The 15796-nt window shown below is 35.2% G+C and overlaps 1 protein-coding gene across 2 annotated transcripts; it reads right to left on the bottom strand.

Annotated features, from left to right (window-relative positions):
• Positions 1-125: 125 nt before the first annotated feature.
• LOC7459994 (DNA mismatch repair protein MSH1, mitochondrial) lies at positions 126-15796 on the bottom strand. 2 transcript variants are annotated; one of them, XM_024611008.2, is made up of 22 exons: positions 15536-15796; positions 15319-15451; positions 15104-15201; positions 14939-15014; positions 14669-14788; positions 13839-13886; positions 13271-13335; positions 12535-12620; positions 12265-12429; positions 11470-11579; positions 11280-11385; positions 11103-11178; positions 9642-9700; positions 8413-8480; positions 7418-7591; positions 6140-6346; positions 4357-4613; positions 4091-4234; positions 3123-3180; positions 2142-2441; positions 1281-2009; positions 126-1034 (listed from the first exon to the last, which is right to left on the bottom strand). In XM_024611008.2, exons 1-22 carry the CDS (start codon positions 15649-15651, stop codon positions 807-809), a joined length of 3423 nt encoding a protein of 1140 aa, XP_024466776.1. In that variant the 5' UTR covers positions 15652-15796; the 3' UTR covers positions 126-806. The 2 variants fall into 2 exon arrangements, with proteins under 2 accessions (XP_024466776.1, XP_024466775.1); XM_024611007.2 differs by having other exon boundaries at positions 15319-15457.

The raw sequence follows: 15796 nt of genomic DNA on the forward strand, positions 1-15796 counted from the left end.
TAAGAACTCGGCCGTGATTGTTTTCCTTTGGAAATTTCTCGGCCAAATGGAACTGATTTTTATTTTTTATTTTTATTTTTTTGTAGTGCAACACCCTTTTACGCACATAATTAACGACACCACAATGAAAAGACCAAACTACTGGCAAGCAAGCGAGTGTAATGACTAATCATCACTTCTCATAGACCAGCTTTCCGTGTTTTTAAGAGCTTCAGTTCAAGAATATCCAGTGACAGGCTAATTGCTTGAGGCATTGAATACAGTTGCATAATTAATTCGTTTCCAAAAATACATCGATGCGCAACAAATTTGCCCTCTTAACTGGGCCAACATACGAGTTACAACTACTGCTAGTGCTAGTGGAGCAACTGGGATCAAAAACAAAATTGCTGCAGCCACCGCTACACTGCTTCCATATCACTTGCCATATACATGGAACGGGAAAATTCTCCTTTTCATATACAAAGGATGGAATTGGATGGCATTTCCTCCCATCATAGCAGCTTCTGCCAAGGCGAAGAAATAAAGTTGATGCATTAATGGAAAATCACACCTCCACAGACATGGTGGTGCCAAGTTTCAGCTATTTACCATAAGCAACACCAGCCAGTTTGAAGCCTTTACCAGGAAGCTGGTTGATGAGAAGAGTTTCCAGTTGGCAAGCAATGCTCTTTCCGGGAACTATAAAATAAAGAAAAGAGGTATTGTCCATCGCTTCTTTCTCATATACATAGGATGGGATTTCACAGGATTTTCTCCCATCATAGCAGCTTCTCCAAAAGCGAAATGATAAAGCTGTTGATGCATTAATGAACAGTCACACTTTCCAGAGAGAGATTGGTTGTGCCGAAATTCCGATGCTTACCATCAGACACATTTGTCAGTTTGAATCCTTTAATAGGAAGTTGGTTGATGAGAAGTGTTTCCAGTAAGCAAGCAATACTCTTTCCAGGGACTATGAAATAAAGAAAAGCAGCATTGTCCATTCCTTCCTTTGAACGATGTGAACGGATTCGGCTTTCAAGATCATCCGTCTGTGGCAAAAATTGAGCAAATAGTGTAATTAATAAGAGTTTGAAACTCAATAAATCAAATTGATGAGCTTAATCCATAACCAGATGCTGGAAATGAAGGTTTATTAAGTTATCACACCCTAGAATATCTGGGTTATTTTTATAGACATTTTGAATCAATGACAAAAATAAACCCTCATGCAATGACCAATGTCCGCGTGCGAGCTCAAAATAATAACAGGAAAGGAATATGTTAAAAGAAAGTACCACTCCAACATATAGCTTCTTGTCCGGTCTCAACATCACATAGACACATGAAGCACTGATTGTTGATGGAGGTGGCTGTTCCCTGGCACCAATGGCAACACAGTGGAATGATACAACTTCTGATGTGTTTTTCTGTTTGTAGAGCTCAATCAGCTTCTTCTGGCATATCATGGTAATAGCATTTTCAATATCTTTCTTCTCCACAGTATCCACTGCCTTTGTTGAATGGGTACTAGGATGAAGAGAAGCTGTGGTTCCACTCGATAAATGGGCTTCATCAGAATCATTAACAATCCTATCAGAAGAAAACTGTCCGACACTGTTGACTGTCTTTCCTGAAATAACTCCTTTAGCATAAGCTGAAAAATACAGGTCTTCAGCTCTTTGGATTATACTTTCAGGGATTCCTTCCTTCTTGGCTGTTTCAAAAGCAAGACTTTCTCTGCAAATCCCATCTATCAACCTCCAAGTTGGTTTTGTTCGTCCATCCACATACTCTGTTCCCATTGCTTTATACACGGTATTGCTGGTATCAAGTGGCAAATCAAATATGCCATGCAAATGCGTGGACACAATTCCAAGACAACCAATTCTATCAAGAGTTTCAACAATGCTTCCAGCAATACAAGCACCCTTCGCTGTTTCTGTTCCTCGACATATTTCATCTACGAGCACAAGGCTTCTTGATGAAGCTCCAGTTACAAGGGACCGGATTTCTGACATTTCCACCTGAGACATTAAAACAAGATAAAGAAAAATTCAAACAACCACATCTCTACAACCCAATCTGCAGGGTAGACAACAATTAACAAGAGATCGAAAAACTACATAAATTGTAATGGAGCATAAAAAAGTCAATACCTGAAATGAACTTTTTCCATCAGCAGGACTATCGTAAGATTTCATGTGAAGCATTATAGAATCGAAGTTAGGAATCAAAGCTGATTCTGCAGGAACCATAAGTCCACATATTCCAAGTAATGCAGATGCACAGATTGATCGAAGCAAACTAGATTTACCACCTCCGTTTGGTCCTGTCAAAAGAAACAAGGACTGCATATCCACTGTATTCTGTACAGCACTGCCTTCTGCAGCATTAAACCAATATGGAGACAGACCAACAAATTTCATCCTGTTAGCACCATCCGAGGATTTCACGCCCTGCTCAAACCATCAGCATCAGAGACTAACAAATGCATAGCAGCTTGATGAGATAAAATCTTACAATACGATAAAATATTGTAGGGCCTTAATGTGACATATCCATCAAGTATAACAGCTACAGCTAAAGAAACATCCTTGAATAAAGTTTCTAAGTAGCACGTCATTAGACACTGAACACTACTAGGCCAGGTGATCAGAAATGCAGGAAATTGTACAATTTGAATCAAGTGCAGCAAATTCGCTTTGAAATAATCCATGTTACCACGCAGTATTCTATGATTCAGTTTTTGTCATACAGCAACATAATACATAGAGGAAAACAAAATCGATCACCTGGTTGCCATTTTTAGTTTTAGTAAAAGCAACTCCACTAATAATAAGTAAATTATAACTTCTGATGAGAATTACTGATATTAGAGCACACCAGGGATCCAATAGCATGATGCAGTACACGTCTGATTGTTAGCATAGATGGAAACACAAAAAAGTTGTGCTACTTTTAGGCAGCTCCAATCATGGTTATACAACCAGGAGATGGGAAACAAACATTTGCAGTACATTCAAAATCTTCGTTGTTTGATGCAAAAGTGAAATGATAGTACACTTTGAAGGTTCTATACTGCGGACATGAAAAACAGCAATGTTAATTTGACCTGAAATTGACATGTTGCATGCTACCTTTGAATCATTGAACCCAGTAAGAGTGGGAAAAACCCATTTCCTCCGTCTCCCTTCACTGTAATAAAATTGAAACCAAAATTAGATGTGGATCAAAGAACACCAAATATCAAGGAAAAGTCAGACATGATAGTGAATCAATTAACAAAAGATTCACAACTCCAACATTTCAGATTACCAAGTCCCAAAATATTCCAAAAAACTTTAATTGAGATAATAAAATAGAAAAATGAAGGATTTTTCTTGCTGTTAATTATCAGCCAAACCCATAGGAAAATGACCAAAGTCAATTGGGTTTGGGCAGGCATAACACCCCACCTCATGAAATGTAGCCCACAACATTCGTGAGCGCGCGCGCGAAGCGGCATTGTCATTTCAGTGGAAGAATATGCCAGATAAAAAATTATGCATTCACAAGTTGATGTTGAAAAGTATAAACTTGTAAATAAACTTGTAAAGCATGAACTCATCCAAATCACTTTGTGACATCAAATAAAAAAATTGCCTTCTGCACAGTTTGCTGGTTGAGCAAACCATTTAAGAGGTAGGTCAACTTATGAAGATAGGTTCGGATCAGCTTTATGAAGGTAGATAGGATATTTCACAGACTGATGGACTGTTTGTAACTGATAACTAGTGAGCCTAGTCTAAATCAGGTTTTTATCCAACTGCCAAATACAATACACATAAACTGACATTCCCATTCTCTTAACCCATCCATAAGAACTTGTCCATTAAAATGGGGAATGATATTTTGTTGTTGTTCTTTCTATTATGGATCAAGTAGATTCACTAAATTGTAAAGTATTTTGTACTCTTTTGTGTTTGTCTATTCCAGCAAACTTTTCAAATAAACACCACTGCAGAAGACAATATCATTTATCAAACAGTAATAAAATAGTTTCTGATAAGATTACCAATGAAATTATGCTCAAACTCATTAACTTCCAAAAATATGAGCAACCAACCTCACATGAGCAAATAATGCCTTTGCAATGACAAGCACCATTGATGCAAAGACAAGGATATTGACTTTTGTTTGTAACTCAGCAGAAAGCCCCCTAAACAATTCCAAAACCTTTGCTTTTGCTTTCTCGCCTGCATCATGATACCTGAAACAGAGGTGGCATGAGTTGATTATTGAAACAGAACTAAATACAGAACAGAATCTAAGAAAGTGAAAGGGGAACATCACAGAAATCTTTCTTCATAGCTTCAAGTAAAAACAGCACACCTCGTTAAAGCATCCTCCAACTTAATTGTAGTGAACCATTCCTCGCCAACTTTTCTACCTTTAGAATCTACAGCAGGTTTAAGCTGTTTAATTTGTTCTTCCCCGGGGGTACCAGCCCATACTGCTGGTGCAAACCGTTTTCCCTTGAACCAAACAGCTTCATGCTCTCGAGCATACAATATTTCTCCCTTTGGACCACCAAAGGGGGATGTGGTTGCTTTTATTCTTGAAATGATAGGAATGAAATCTTCAGTGACCTACAACAATGATGGAAGCCTATATTTTATTAACAAAGGAACATGCTTCATGCCTGTATCATATTATCCATATTAATTAACAAGCAAATTAATAATAATAAAAAAAAAAAACATCCTAAAGATGACAAATTTAGTCAGGTCAAGTTATAAAATTCCAAGGTTGAACGGAAGTGTCTCAACTTTTTTTATACAGGAGATGCCAAAATAAATCTTTCTGCACCAGCAGATTATGTTGTTTATGGAATAGTTGTTGAGATTATGGAATAGTTGTTGAGATTATGGAATAGTTGTTGAGATAATAAAAATACATGATATCAATGCACCAATGTCTATCTATTCCAATTACAAGACCCATCAAATATCACTATGTGAGAAGTTAGATTTTTTTAAAAAAAAGATAATGATCCATAGAGCTCAAGAAATAGGACAGCACATGATACTGATTCTTGCCATTGGCAAGAATCCAAGCTGAAAAACAATGGTCTTCACATGGCTTCCAAAGTTCCATGCTCATTAGAAGTTATCGATTAAGAAAGAGTTCTGACACTTTAGGAGATCCAATGTCTGCACTTATTTACCTACTGTGAAATGAAAATTCACCTATTTTAAATTAATGAGTGAATCAGGTAGAATATTCGTAGTAGAAGAAATCAAGATCCCACCACTTACCATCCTGTGCCGGTTATTTTTAATTTTATAGACCAATCACTCATCCTAACTCTATATAGTAAGTCAGTTTATATAGAACAGGTTAGTTGGTTCATGGACATCCCCAAAAACAGGGGCAGTGCAAGGAAAGAAGTGAAGGGGATATCATTTAACAGAAAAAAGGCATCAATCAGATAAGGGATTGTTGAAAATATAACTATGCAGAAATATATATTTAAGACATTATGGCATTGAGACATAGTGCCTGAGACTAATTCAGATTGCACAGGTATTTTTTTTCTACAGAACATCCTATTCTACCTTCTCATCTTCTTAGATTTTTAAAAATAAGTACAAATGCTCCTTAAGTTGAGGGCTGCCCATTCAGTCTAAAACACTAAATAGTCTATCTTCTCTTGTCACAGCATATTATTGCGCTTTTCCACTTTCTTTTTAGATTAAGCTTTAACATGTCAGTTGGTCTAAGGCTGCTCAAATTACCCTCTAGTTGGGCTTTATCATCCGCCTTTTCAGATAATTTGTCAAATATCTTAACATAAAATTGATGATACACCATGGGCATCCAGAGTCATACTGTGAGCTATCAAATATAAAGCACTATGAACCAAGACTGGAGTTGCTGATAAACTCATAAATATGCATGATATGGATTGTGCACAACAGTGAATTTCTGATTCAGTAATGAACTACAAAATAAATAAAAAAGAATAGACAAAGCAGATAGCCACGAGTTTATAAATATACCATCAAGAACATAAAAACAGAAAAAATCAATACTCTTCTAGGAGCATTGAACAATTAGGGTAAGAAGCAAGTTGTCTACTCATAGCATGAAAAGTTTTATTCCAGAGACTTACTGCTAAAGATAAGGCCTGTGCAGCCTTTTCCACTTCTGAAAATTCCTCCTCTATATGGACCCTCTTCACACGACCTTTCCATGAAGACTCCATATCCTCAAAAAATTCACTTGGTACAACAGGACAAGAACTTATCTTTTGATCACTTTCCCCATCTAGGGAAATCATTTCAGAAATTCTGCCTGAAGCCCATTCACATTCATTAACCTGGAAAAAACAAAAATAATAATGAACACAGCTTACTGAACCAGGAAATCCATACAAGAAGAAAAAAGAAAACATGCCAAAAACATTACTGTTGGGTCATGTTTAACTAGCTGAGGACGCAAATACAATGGCACTAGATTTTACTGCCACAAATTGAAAAGCTTGTTACAACCATCAGCACATGAGATCTTGTTCAAACGGCTACAACTTAAGCTAAAAAAACTAAAGCATTAATCCAAGTGATCCAAATGGAATATCTGCTTAAGGTGTCAATATTTCTTTAAAAATTCTAATTAGCATTTGAGATATAATTATGGAAAATAAACAAATTAATAAAATGTTTCTTGTTAAAAAGAACTAAAAAATAAATAAATAAATAGAGAAAGTAGAATCTTGACAGGAGCATTAAATCCATAGAGTCCTTGGAACCGTGGAAATTCCTTGGGAGAGTCCCTCCCCATAGCAATCCCTAACCTAATAAATTTTCTCAAAGTTATTAGAATTTTTCGCCCATAATCTATGTTATTCAACTCCTTAAAAGGTACTTTTTTCTCAATGGCCCTCCTTAGCAAAGTAGTGGCGTTCCACCACTGCCTTGGAAGTTGCATCAATTATACAGAAAACAACAAGAAATATGAGAAAAATAAAAAAACACTGCAGCATTTAAGCAGCCTTGAATTCGTTTATAGCTGCAAAGAAGTAAATGATGACACATAGTTAAACATTCTGGTAAAAAATATTAAATTGGTCTGATATATACAAAAGAAGTTAATAAATAAAAATAGAAGTTCCAAATTCAAACAAAAAAGATACCACACTCCATGACTACTTCAAATGTCAGATTCAATTTTTTCCTATGCATTACTGAACAGCTAATGTTATATTTTGGTGAACATCAGCATATATTGCATCTTAAACAAGGCAACCATACAAGATAAATGTTCTTCATTTAATGCATCACACCCATCCCAACATCCAAAGCATAAACTAGTGTTTGTTTATTTAACAAGTAAAGGAAGAAGTTTATTGAAAGGGTATCAATAACATATAGAACAGGATGCTTCCACTTACTAATGTCTCAAAGTCGATTTTCAAACCAGTTGCCATCCAAGCAGGATCCATCAATGATTTCAGTATTTCATTGAGCTCAGAGTTTCTATACATGAACAATATTTCATCAAGTACATTTTTTATTCTACAAAACTCAATATGATTGGCTTCCTTCTGTTCAAGTAGCTTCACAAGCTGCATCACATAAGAAACCAAGAATCAGATACAGAATTTTAAAGTTTTTAGAGATTCAGCATGGATATCTTCAAAAAAAAATATTAATAAAAAATGATGACCATACATTTTGCCGAATTTAGGCAACAGTAAACATATTATGTTGTTATCATCTTCATACTGATTGAGTTCATGCAACCATTATTACTTTCAGGGTGCATCAAAGGCAAGTAGCAGGAACAGATATTACAATAAACAATGGTTTCAATCCATCAAATGCACTTTTACAACTGGGTAATAATTTCTTCATACAAATTAACAAGCTCAAATTTTAAGAGCTTATTGTTTTTGAATTTTTAACGAGGGTAATCACTTAACCATCATAGCAAGAGTCCCAGTCGATCACAGTGTCTGAAACTCCAACATTTTTTGAAGAAATTTCCAGATCCAATCTTGCCCTCAGCATCGTGAATGTGACTTAAAAATTGCAGTTCTTATCTTTTATAAATTCTATATTGACTGTATCAAGTAAAACAAAAGAACCGTGCCCTCCCAAACACATGATTTGAATTCAGTCAATTCACCATTACAATTTAACAAACAATTTTAATCAATCATCAAGAAATCATAGCATAATCCTAAAACAACGAAACATGGTGAATAAAGAGCCTAACAAAGCATTAATGGGAAAGGAAACTCATGTACTACATTCCATAATAACTCTAATTCCAGTGAAGATGGAAGCCAAAATTAAGATTAAACAGTAAACAAAAAGGAAGCAAAAGAATGCAACATGCAGTTATTTTGCATCAACCATATTAAAAAGGTAATTTAAAAACAACCTTTGCAGAGGACACACAAGTGAACTCCGGAATTGAGCATGTTATATTGCTCATAAGTTTGCATGTTGCTGCCAAACAAGAACAAAATAGTACATAAGAACATGATTGGCACTACCATAAGGCATAAGAACAGCAGAAATTCAACAGACAAAAACAGAACAAAATAAATTCAAAGGGGAAATCCCATAAACTGCCCTGAGATATTGCTAGTTAAATTTTTCCATTATGCACTACTCAGTATAACTTATTTCTAGCAAGACGTGTTGCCTTTTCCTATTAAAGTTGACAGGTTTGCAATAACTAACTATTTTTATTTTATTATGGTCTAAAATAATGTAAACTTCATTTGCATCAAGAACTGTTTGTCTCTGTTATCTTTTTGTTTTTATTTCTGTGATAAATTGGCCCAATTAATGGTCATGAGTGTCACATAATCACTAGCATGAGTGAAGCGGGGGATTGAATTGCATATTTCAATATTTAAGAAAAGCCTTATTTCTGCTTTTTCATTATTCAACTACTCTTTATTATTATTATTATTATTATTATTATTATTAGTACTACTACTACTACTACCACCACCTACTCCAAATGCAATGTTTTTATAGTGCGTGTAACAATGTTATCAAATGGAATTATTTGTTAGAAAAGTGTTTTTTTTAAAGGGTGACATTGGAATTAGCCTTATCAAAGCCCAATTTATTTATTTTTTATTTTATTTTAAGATATCCTTGTTTTAAGAAATATGCAAATTCCTTCTGGCAATGATATTTACCTTTGTTGTCTTCTCAAATAACGATAAATGATATTGTTTTTCATTTCAAGTTTCAATAGAAACATATTTAACCACAAGATAGGAAGAGTATACATCATACAAAAACCAAAGCGTAACATGATAAAAATGACATTATGCAGAAAAAGTCAAATTTACCCTTCACTGGAATCTATATTTGTGCATGCGAACAAAAGGAAATCACAGTATTTAATAATTCAGCTGAAATGAATACACTTCCAGCACCCAAAGTGTTTCTAAATTAAGATTAGTATGAAAATTAAGTCGACGAATATTTCCAATTGTTAAGAGAGACAGCAAGCAACTTTTTTGGAATTAAACTCACAACAAAATAATTTACAAGAAAATGAGTTAAAGTCATTACAACCATGAACTTCATTTTGATGCAATTCAACAACCAATAAATAGCCTATATAAAATACATATCAGAACTCACCTTGAATTGTTGATGCAATTTCATAAGCAGGAGGGTTGAGAAGCATATCTCTGACATACCTGAGAGATCATGAAAAATATTAAGTAAACATGAGCCTTCTTACATCGCAAAGACAAGAAGGGAACAGAAAAGTGTGTGCACCTTCATCTTCTAGATAGACCAAGGAAAAGAAAAACTTCATGCAAAGCTATCTTGAAGAACATAGTTCTAATAACAACGAAAACAGAAACAAAGGAAGCTTGAGGAAAGCTTCTTTGAAGTGGAAGATAAAAAATGGCTTGGCAAGATAGAAATTCCACTACCATATAAACAAATTATATGTACAAATTGAACCAATTTTAGATTTTAATGGCTCTACCCATGAAAGAATAAGTGCATACAAAGATTTGCATAACTTGAACTAGTTTTGATGTTTCATCACCTCAATCAACATCCACTCCCCTGTCCCTACAAACACCCTCAATAAGGAAAATACAGATCGGAATGACCAATTTCCTGAAGTACTACATTTGATCATTCTTGCTTTAAAATTCTCAGCTTCCTTAACCAGAGAAACCTCATCCATTCTTTTGGATGAACTGCAAAGCAGTCTTCAAGGCACAATACTTTCATGTCTACCATTCCAAGGAAAGCATCAAAACATAAATTTCAAAGAGTTCGCAGATAATAAAATCTGGTACAAGAGTGCATTTGAAAAGCTCAGCTCCAATAGCTGGCTTTCTTTTGTTTCACAAGTTTCCTAAGACTGCAACTATATTGTCAATAGTCAACTTCTGCTCAATAATACTAGTAATACAACAATTTTTAAAATCTGACCAATAAAATAATGACACTCTTAAAGTTCCAAAATAAAAAACTTTTTATCTCACAAGAGAAAACAAAAAAAAATTAATAGAGGATCCATATCACAACACACTGAAAAGGATCTTTATACCTTGCCTACCTAACCAATGATCATACTTAAATTCTTTGCACTCATTATGCTCCCAGATAAATTTCAAGCACTAGATGAACATTCAAAGAGTTAATTCACCTCAAAACTTAGTTTGCAAGAACTACTGACTGCCAAAATTCTGTACATATATGGTGTTCCTGAACTTCTGGTCAAAAAAGAAAATACTAAGGAGTCAACTCAGGGGCAACTAAGGAACTTGAACCTTCTTAGAGAACCAAGTTCTAATTTAATCAACTAAAATAATGTGGTTGACCACGGTTAATCAAAGTATCATGGTATCATTACTCATACGCTGGGTACAAATTTGTGTAGGGATGGGCAGGTATTTTTTCTTCTTTTGAGAATTAAATTGAATGGATCCTTTATACACCCCTTTCGTTGGTGGGGATGACAAGCTCCCTTTTACTTTATTCATTCCTTGGCAACAAGGAACATAGATTTGATACGTTCATCAACTATTGCCCCTACATGGCTTTTTAAGAAAGAGAGTGAAAAATCACACTTACAGTTCTGGTAGACCTGTGCAATTTGATGGAAGTAACACCTTTAATAAACAAGGAATTCCTTCTGTTGGTATGGCACCTGGCAGTATGGAACAAATCTTGCCGAATTGGTTCGCATGTCGCAACCTGGTGCTAATGAAACAATTCAACATTAAACTGTGTAAATAAAGTTCAACTGACCAATTTGTGTTGCCGTTCCAAGGTGTAATGGTCTGGGCCTGTTTTCTGAAGACACATAAGCATTTCTGAACCCAACTTTATCATCAAGACCATAAAGCTCCCTGACCTAAAAGTGTTGATATTCTTAGATTATGTAACTATAATCAAAGAGCAAACAATAGTAAGAGCACAAGAAGAAATGTGCTTGAACCTTGAATAAAAGCTCAGTGACAGGATCTCCTTCAAACCACTCAAAATATCTGCCGTTACATTCTCCCCACAACAAGCCACCCCGACCATACTCTCCCCAACGACAAGTTCCTGCAAAAAAGATGCTATTGTGAACAACAAAGTACATGGTATGGGCAAGAGAAGAGAAAATAACAACGAAAAAAGATGCATGTTGTCACTGGTAATGAAGAATTGAACCTTCACTGAGTAACCCAAATATGGCTCTACAGAGCACTAAGAAAATAATATATTCCATGCAAGGGAAGCAAAACTTAAAGATGCATTTTTTAGGCTTAAGTTCCCAAGCATACGATGTACTTGCCTTTCTCCATTAGTTTGCACTGATTTTAATACGATGTTGTCACTGGAAATGAAGAATTGAACCTTCACTGAGTAACCCAAATATGACTCTATAGAGCACTAAGAAATAAAATATTCCATGCAAGGGAAGCAAAACTTAAAGATGCATTTTTAGGCTTAAGTTCCCAAGCATAAGATGTACTTGCCTTTCTCCATTAGTCTGCACTGATTTTAATACCAAAGAAGGGGGTGATTGACATTTCAGACAAGGAAAGAATGAAAATTGAGGCAACACCACAAGTGAAATCTCGTATCACACTTGAGAAAATCATGAATGCTAATTTTTAGGTATGCCTCAAATAAGAAAAAGAATTGATGCGGTATGTGGGGAGTAAAAATTGATGTCAATTTTTATTAAACAAACTGTGTCATTTCAAGAAAGTAGTAAAAGCCTCAAAAGTAAGAAAGTGCAAACCTGAGGAATTGTGTCTCAAGGATGAATGAAGGAATAGATGGTGGTACTGACAAGTACGAAGCTTGGTAACCAAAGCCTCTTCAGTCAGACCATCCTCTAATGAATATGTTTTCATGGTCTCTAAGACTGAGATCATGCAATAACCCCTTGCTGATTGAGATATCCCTACAAGTGCCAGAAATATTTTACAAAAGATAAGTTCGCTTTTTTTTCCTCTTATCTTATATGCACTGAGATAACTAGATTAATGATGATGATAGTTTTTCATACCAACCACGGGCATTGGTTCTGGAAATTCAAGATCATGATCAACCCCAACAAGTCCAAAAACGTATGGACTCCCTGGACGTGCATGCCTGAATCCTCAAAGCAACAAGTCAGAACAAGATATGGAAATTGTAAATAAAAAATAAAATTTAACATGATTAACAGAAACACAGCCTATCTTTAATTTATATGATCCCTTCATTTCTTACAATTTTCTCAATTGCAATTATTGTAACTGAACCTAAGACTTCCTAGTGAAACACAAATTTAAAACGTAATGGAAAAATTATTGTAAATCACATAATGCGTTTCGTTTTTTGGTCTTGCTCAATGCCTTTTCTTTTGCGAAACACTGAGACATAGTGCAAAATCATCTGCGTATATCAGATACTATTATTGTTCCCACTAGAAGCACATAAGCATGCCTTCCAAGCATTAAAATTATTTTCTTTAGAAACATATTAATGCAGCACACCAAGAACAACTCACATGGAAAATGCATGAAACAAACATCAAACTCTCAAAACTCAACTGAATCATTTTTACATATTAAGTTAATTCCAAACATGTTCTTGAGTATGGGCAAGGTGAAAAGGCTTTAAAACTACAGTATATATTTTATTATTGTCTCATTGTAACCAGAAAAATTTTGAATAAATTGCTTTGGCAAGTACAAGACCAAGGCCACCAACACCATTGATAGCATAACGTTAATATTGGGTGTTTTCTGTGTGATTACCCAGAAATGAAACGACCTTTACGTGAACGAGCTTGTGTTGGACCCTGAACCTCCTCCACTATGCACTGTAAGAAACATAATGGAACCATTGAACAAAATCAGCCGGTAAAGGTTCATACCTTAAAATGGTAATATTAGGCATGATAAAATTAACACCACAACAACAACCAACCTCAATCCCAAACTAATTGGGATCAACGATATTGAATTAACACCACATGATGAAATAAATAAATAAAAGGGTCAATTTTAGTAATGCAAAACTAAAATAATGTTGATCTTGAAGGAAAATAGAAGGATCGAAAATGTTAAAGTAGTCAAAACATATAAGTTTTCCCAAAGAAATTTTAAATTATTCAATGCCACATTGCATGACATTATCAGTATTTTCCTTTCCACTTCCAACCAAAATAATAATAAAACATATGCAGCACATGATAAAGGCACAAGACTACAATACTTGATCTCCCATGCCACATTAAATAAATAGGCTTAAAAGGAAGAAAGGTTCTACAACCTTCGTGTTTAGCTGAAAAAAGGAGATCTGTGCAACAGTTTCCATACTTACCACTGAATACCCATTACGTGTCAAGTCATCTAAAGTTTGCCGAAGATTCTGCAGGAGCATTTTACAACGATTAAAGTTTCACCAATAATGAGAATGAATGGAATTAACAGAAAGCATCATTACTCATTCTTCAGAAAATAATGCAGGGGGAAAAGAAAAGAAAGGGTAAAGCATGAAGTTTGTTAAACTAATTGGGTAAGTAAGATTTCTAGAAAAGAAAAAAAAGAGACAAGATCTATCCTCTATATATAAAATCCTTCTTCACATAACTGAAGAAACTAGGAATTATTTATTTATTTATTGAAAAAAGATGAAAGTAACTTAGAGGACTACTGCAAAGAACCTGATATAGGGTTAGGATGCAAAAACAGCAAAACATCCATATGTAGATAAACTGAATAAATGCAAGTGTAAGTGTGTGTGTGTGTGTGTGAGAGAGAGAGAGAGAGAGAGTCTCGCAGTAACACAAAATTGGAAGTAATTAAGCATCCCTCCTAGGACCATCTTCTAGATGCCACACTGCAATCAGAACTGACATCCTTTCTGCTGCATCATAATTTTGACCAATCACAAAATAGTGCATTATGTCATTCCTTAAACTCAACAAGAAATCTTCTCAAGACTTTCGCTTAGTCATGCAAGTTGGGGAATGCAGCTTAATTGGCATAGGAGGCTATAAGTTATCTAAACATGAGTCTACACATTTTTCCCCTTCCTGTAAAAACTAGTAAGGAACATGGCATGTGCGAACGTTGCAATAAAACTGTAGTTCATAAACATTCTAAATCTAAGAAATCTACTATAACAAATGAGGGATGTAAATCCAATACCACAACAGGGCAGCCAGCTCTAGGAACGCTATCAGATCGCAGCCCACCAAAAGGATTTAAACCAGCATATTCAACAAGAATACAAGCATCTATTCCGATGGCTTCATAGAAATCCCCAACCTGGAAACATAAAACACTAACTTGACTATCATCAACCAATTATAAACAAATATGTAGTGCGAAAGAACAATATAAATATTAAAGGGAGAAAGACAAACAGGATTCATTGTTGTCTTGGATTAACAATTTAGGAGTTTATGAAACACGTACCCTGCAGAGCAAAACCTCGCGTGGAAACTTTGACTTGAATTGCAATATTTCCCAGTTGAGATTTCCTTCCTTCAAACTGCAACCGAAAAATTAAAGGTTTTCGTAATTAGTCCTTATGCAGCAAAACAATAAAAAGTAACCTAAAGATGCATTGTGAGAGCGTACCTCCCATTTTTCAAGCTAGCATCCAAGCCGAGCAAATTGGAATACATAAGCCTTTTAACCAGATTAACAGTGGAAGGCTTCTTACACCGCTGCAAATTCTGCGGTAATAAAATAGAGCGTGCGCGCACAAAAAGAAATAAAACAAAATTACATGTTTCCAATTCTATTCCATTTTCAATAAAAGAAAGGGAAAAGGAAAAGAAATGGAAGCTCACCTCCTTCCACCATATAATGTGTGAAAGATCCTTATCGTCGAGAACACTATTGGATGCTTTAGATTTCTTGCTATTTCTTGCGGTTCCTTTCGGATTTTTAAAGCAATAAATAGGTTGAGCCTGTCCGATCCTGCTGTAACTATCAGTATTTCACAATTTTTTTAGATGATAAAACACAAAAATATAATATAAGTTTGAATGAAGAGAGAGAAATTACAGAGGCGGTGGCGACAGGCCAAGTGAACTGCATTTGAAAGGAGCACGGAGGAGGAGAGCGAAGGAGCGCCACTTGGGAAGTGAAACGACGGCATTTCTAGTTGCTAACCAGTACATATTGGAATTTTGTCTTTCAGTTTTGGGGAGAATATTGAATATATTGAATTGATGATTTCTAATTCTAGGGTTTTTGGGGATTTGAGACGTTTCTCTGCATTGCTTCTGCTCTTCCCGCCACAAAACAACAGATAAAAGAATGCCA

This window comes from Populus trichocarpa, chromosome 10 (genome assembly GCF_000002775.5).
Source record: "Populus trichocarpa isolate Nisqually-1 chromosome 10, P.trichocarpa_v4.1, whole genome shotgun sequence".
Classification (NCBI taxonomy): Eukaryota; Viridiplantae; Streptophyta; class Magnoliopsida; order Malpighiales; family Salicaceae; genus Populus; species Populus trichocarpa.

Bases quoted from the DNA above. Each gene is read 5' to 3' on its own strand.
- LOC7459994 (XM_024611007.2), bottom strand. From the start codon at position 15,651: ATGTACTGGTTAGCAACTAGAAATGCCGTCGTTTCACTTCCCAAGTGG. The intron at 4,614-6,139 runs GTAAGTCTCTGG...TCATTGTTGTAG, and splicing joins CACAGGCCTTATCTTTAGCA to GTCACTGAAGATTTCATTCC. The intron at 2,442-3,122 runs GTAGCATGCAAC...TGGTTTGAGCAG, and splicing joins CTGGGTTCAATGATTCAAAG to GGCGTGAAATCCTCGGATGG.